Below are 1,745 nucleotides of genomic sequence, written 5' to 3' on the forward strand. Positions count from 1 at the left end.
TAGGCAGAAGAATTCAGAAACCAGAGGGTCACTCAGTACAGGACTGAGCACACTCAGTGTCAACCTGTGTTGACACCCACTGCAAAACCATCCCCAACAACCTCCTCCCAGAAACACCCTTGGGCAGCAGCTCTGCCCTGGGACAGGAGAAAGGATGACACAGAGGCTTGGGCTGGGATGCAACAGAGTTTAATGAGTCAAAAGAGGGAAAGGAGATGGATCCAAGTGGAGGCCTCAGTGCAGGGAGCAGCTTTAGCAGGGGAGACAACTCCTGCCACAGTAGCCACTGCCCAAGCCCAAGCCAGAGAGGCCAAAGCCCCCGGAGTTGATGGGCACTCCCTCAGAGCTGAGGATGCTGCCAACAGCAGCGGAGGTGGAGGAGCCCACCACGGTGTTCTGTGGGAAGGAGCTGAGGATGGGGCCGGGCAGGGTCACCACCACTGGGGAGGGCTGGATGTAGACAGTGGAGTCCTGGCACTGCCTGACACAGGGCTCATTGCAGCTGTTGGCCAGAGGGGTTGGGCCACAGGAGGTGGGAGAACACAGGTCGTAGCAGGACATGGCTGTGGCTGGAGGCAAAGCTGAAACACAGGAGGAGAAGTGAATGCAGGGCAGCAAGTCACCCCACCATGAGGGAGTCCCGTCAAGCCAAAATGGAAACAAGAGATGGAGGTGTCACAGTGATGACCTTGGGCTTCTTCCACTTAGCCAAAAAGTTCCCTGCCAAGAGCAACCAAACACAGGGAAATCCCACCTATCTCATCCCTCACTTCAGTCCAGATCCAATCTCTCCCTGTGTACACTCTCTGCCCCCTTCCCTCTCCCATGGGAAGCAGCTCCATGACCCAGCAGAGAACAAAGGGCAGCAATGTGCTGAAAAACATGAGGAGGAAGAAGAGGGAGAGGAGAAAAGTCTTCAACCTCACCTTGTACCCAGTGAGATGGAGGCAAGTGAAGAGGATGAGAGAGTGAGGAGAAAGAGCTGCTTTTATACTGTCCCTGCACTGCCCCAGGGACACAGGCACTGCACGAGGTCAGTCATTTTCCTACACACTCATCTCCAAAGCAAAATATCCAACCTCATGGCACAGATTCCTGTTGGTTTCCATCAACTCTGCCATTTCATTTACTCATTTCCAACATTCTTGCCCTGCTTTGCAGGATCCTTTCATGTTCCATGATGAGAAGCCAAAGGACATGCCAGGGAGAATCCTGCCCCACTCCAGGCTGGAGCTGATGGGCAGCCAAAGAGCCTTGTAGCAGAGGGAGGACATCATCCTGGAGGACACCACGAGGTAGCTTTGGGCCCTTGTGCAAGCAGCATGTAGCAGCATCCTGGGCTGCATTAGGAAGGGTTTGCCCTCAGGCTGTGCAGCATGATCCCTCTGCTCTCCTCCACAGGGATGAGAAAAAAGCTGCCTCAAAGAGCAGCTCCCCAGGAGGAGAGAGGCACAGACAAACTGGTGTGAGTGCAGCAAGGGCCTCAGAGCCCTGATGTGAGTGGAGTCCCTGAGGCAGGAGGGGCTGCACCAGCTGGGGTTGGTCACCCCAGAGGAGAGAGGACATCTGGGCACACTTCTCAGCAATGGGTGAAAGAGCTGATGGGAGTGGAGTCCAAAACCCAGAGCCAAACTCTCCTCAGGCCTACCCAGTGAACGAGACCTGGCAGGCCACATGCATGGGGGCACTCAGGAGGGGATGTGGTCAGAAGGGCCATGGGTACAAACAACTCTCAGACTACACGC

At 55.4% G+C, this 1,745-nt stretch overlaps 1 protein-coding gene across 1 annotated transcript; it reads right to left on the reverse strand.

Moving 5' to 3' along the window:
• Positions 1-252: 252 nt before the first annotated feature.
• LOC103804961 (feather keratin 1-like) lies at positions 253-561 on the reverse strand. Its single transcript, XM_009077595.1, has one exon. The coding sequence runs from the start codon at positions 559-561 to the stop codon at positions 253-255; it is 309 nt and encodes a 102-aa protein (XP_009075843.1).
• Between the last annotated feature and the right edge of the window lie 1,184 nt (positions 562-1,745).

This window comes from Acanthisitta chloris, unplaced genomic scaffold (genome assembly GCF_000695815.1).
Source record: "Acanthisitta chloris isolate BGI_N310 unplaced genomic scaffold, ASM69581v1 scaffold24826, whole genome shotgun sequence".
In the NCBI taxonomy this organism is placed as follows: domain Eukaryota; kingdom Metazoa; phylum Chordata; class Aves; order Passeriformes; family Acanthisittidae; genus Acanthisitta; species Acanthisitta chloris.

Bases quoted from the DNA above. Each gene is read 5' to 3' on its own strand.
- LOC103804961 (XM_009077595.1), bottom strand. From the start codon at position 561: ATGTCCTGCTACGACCTGTGTTCTCCCACCTCCTGTGGCCCAACCCCT.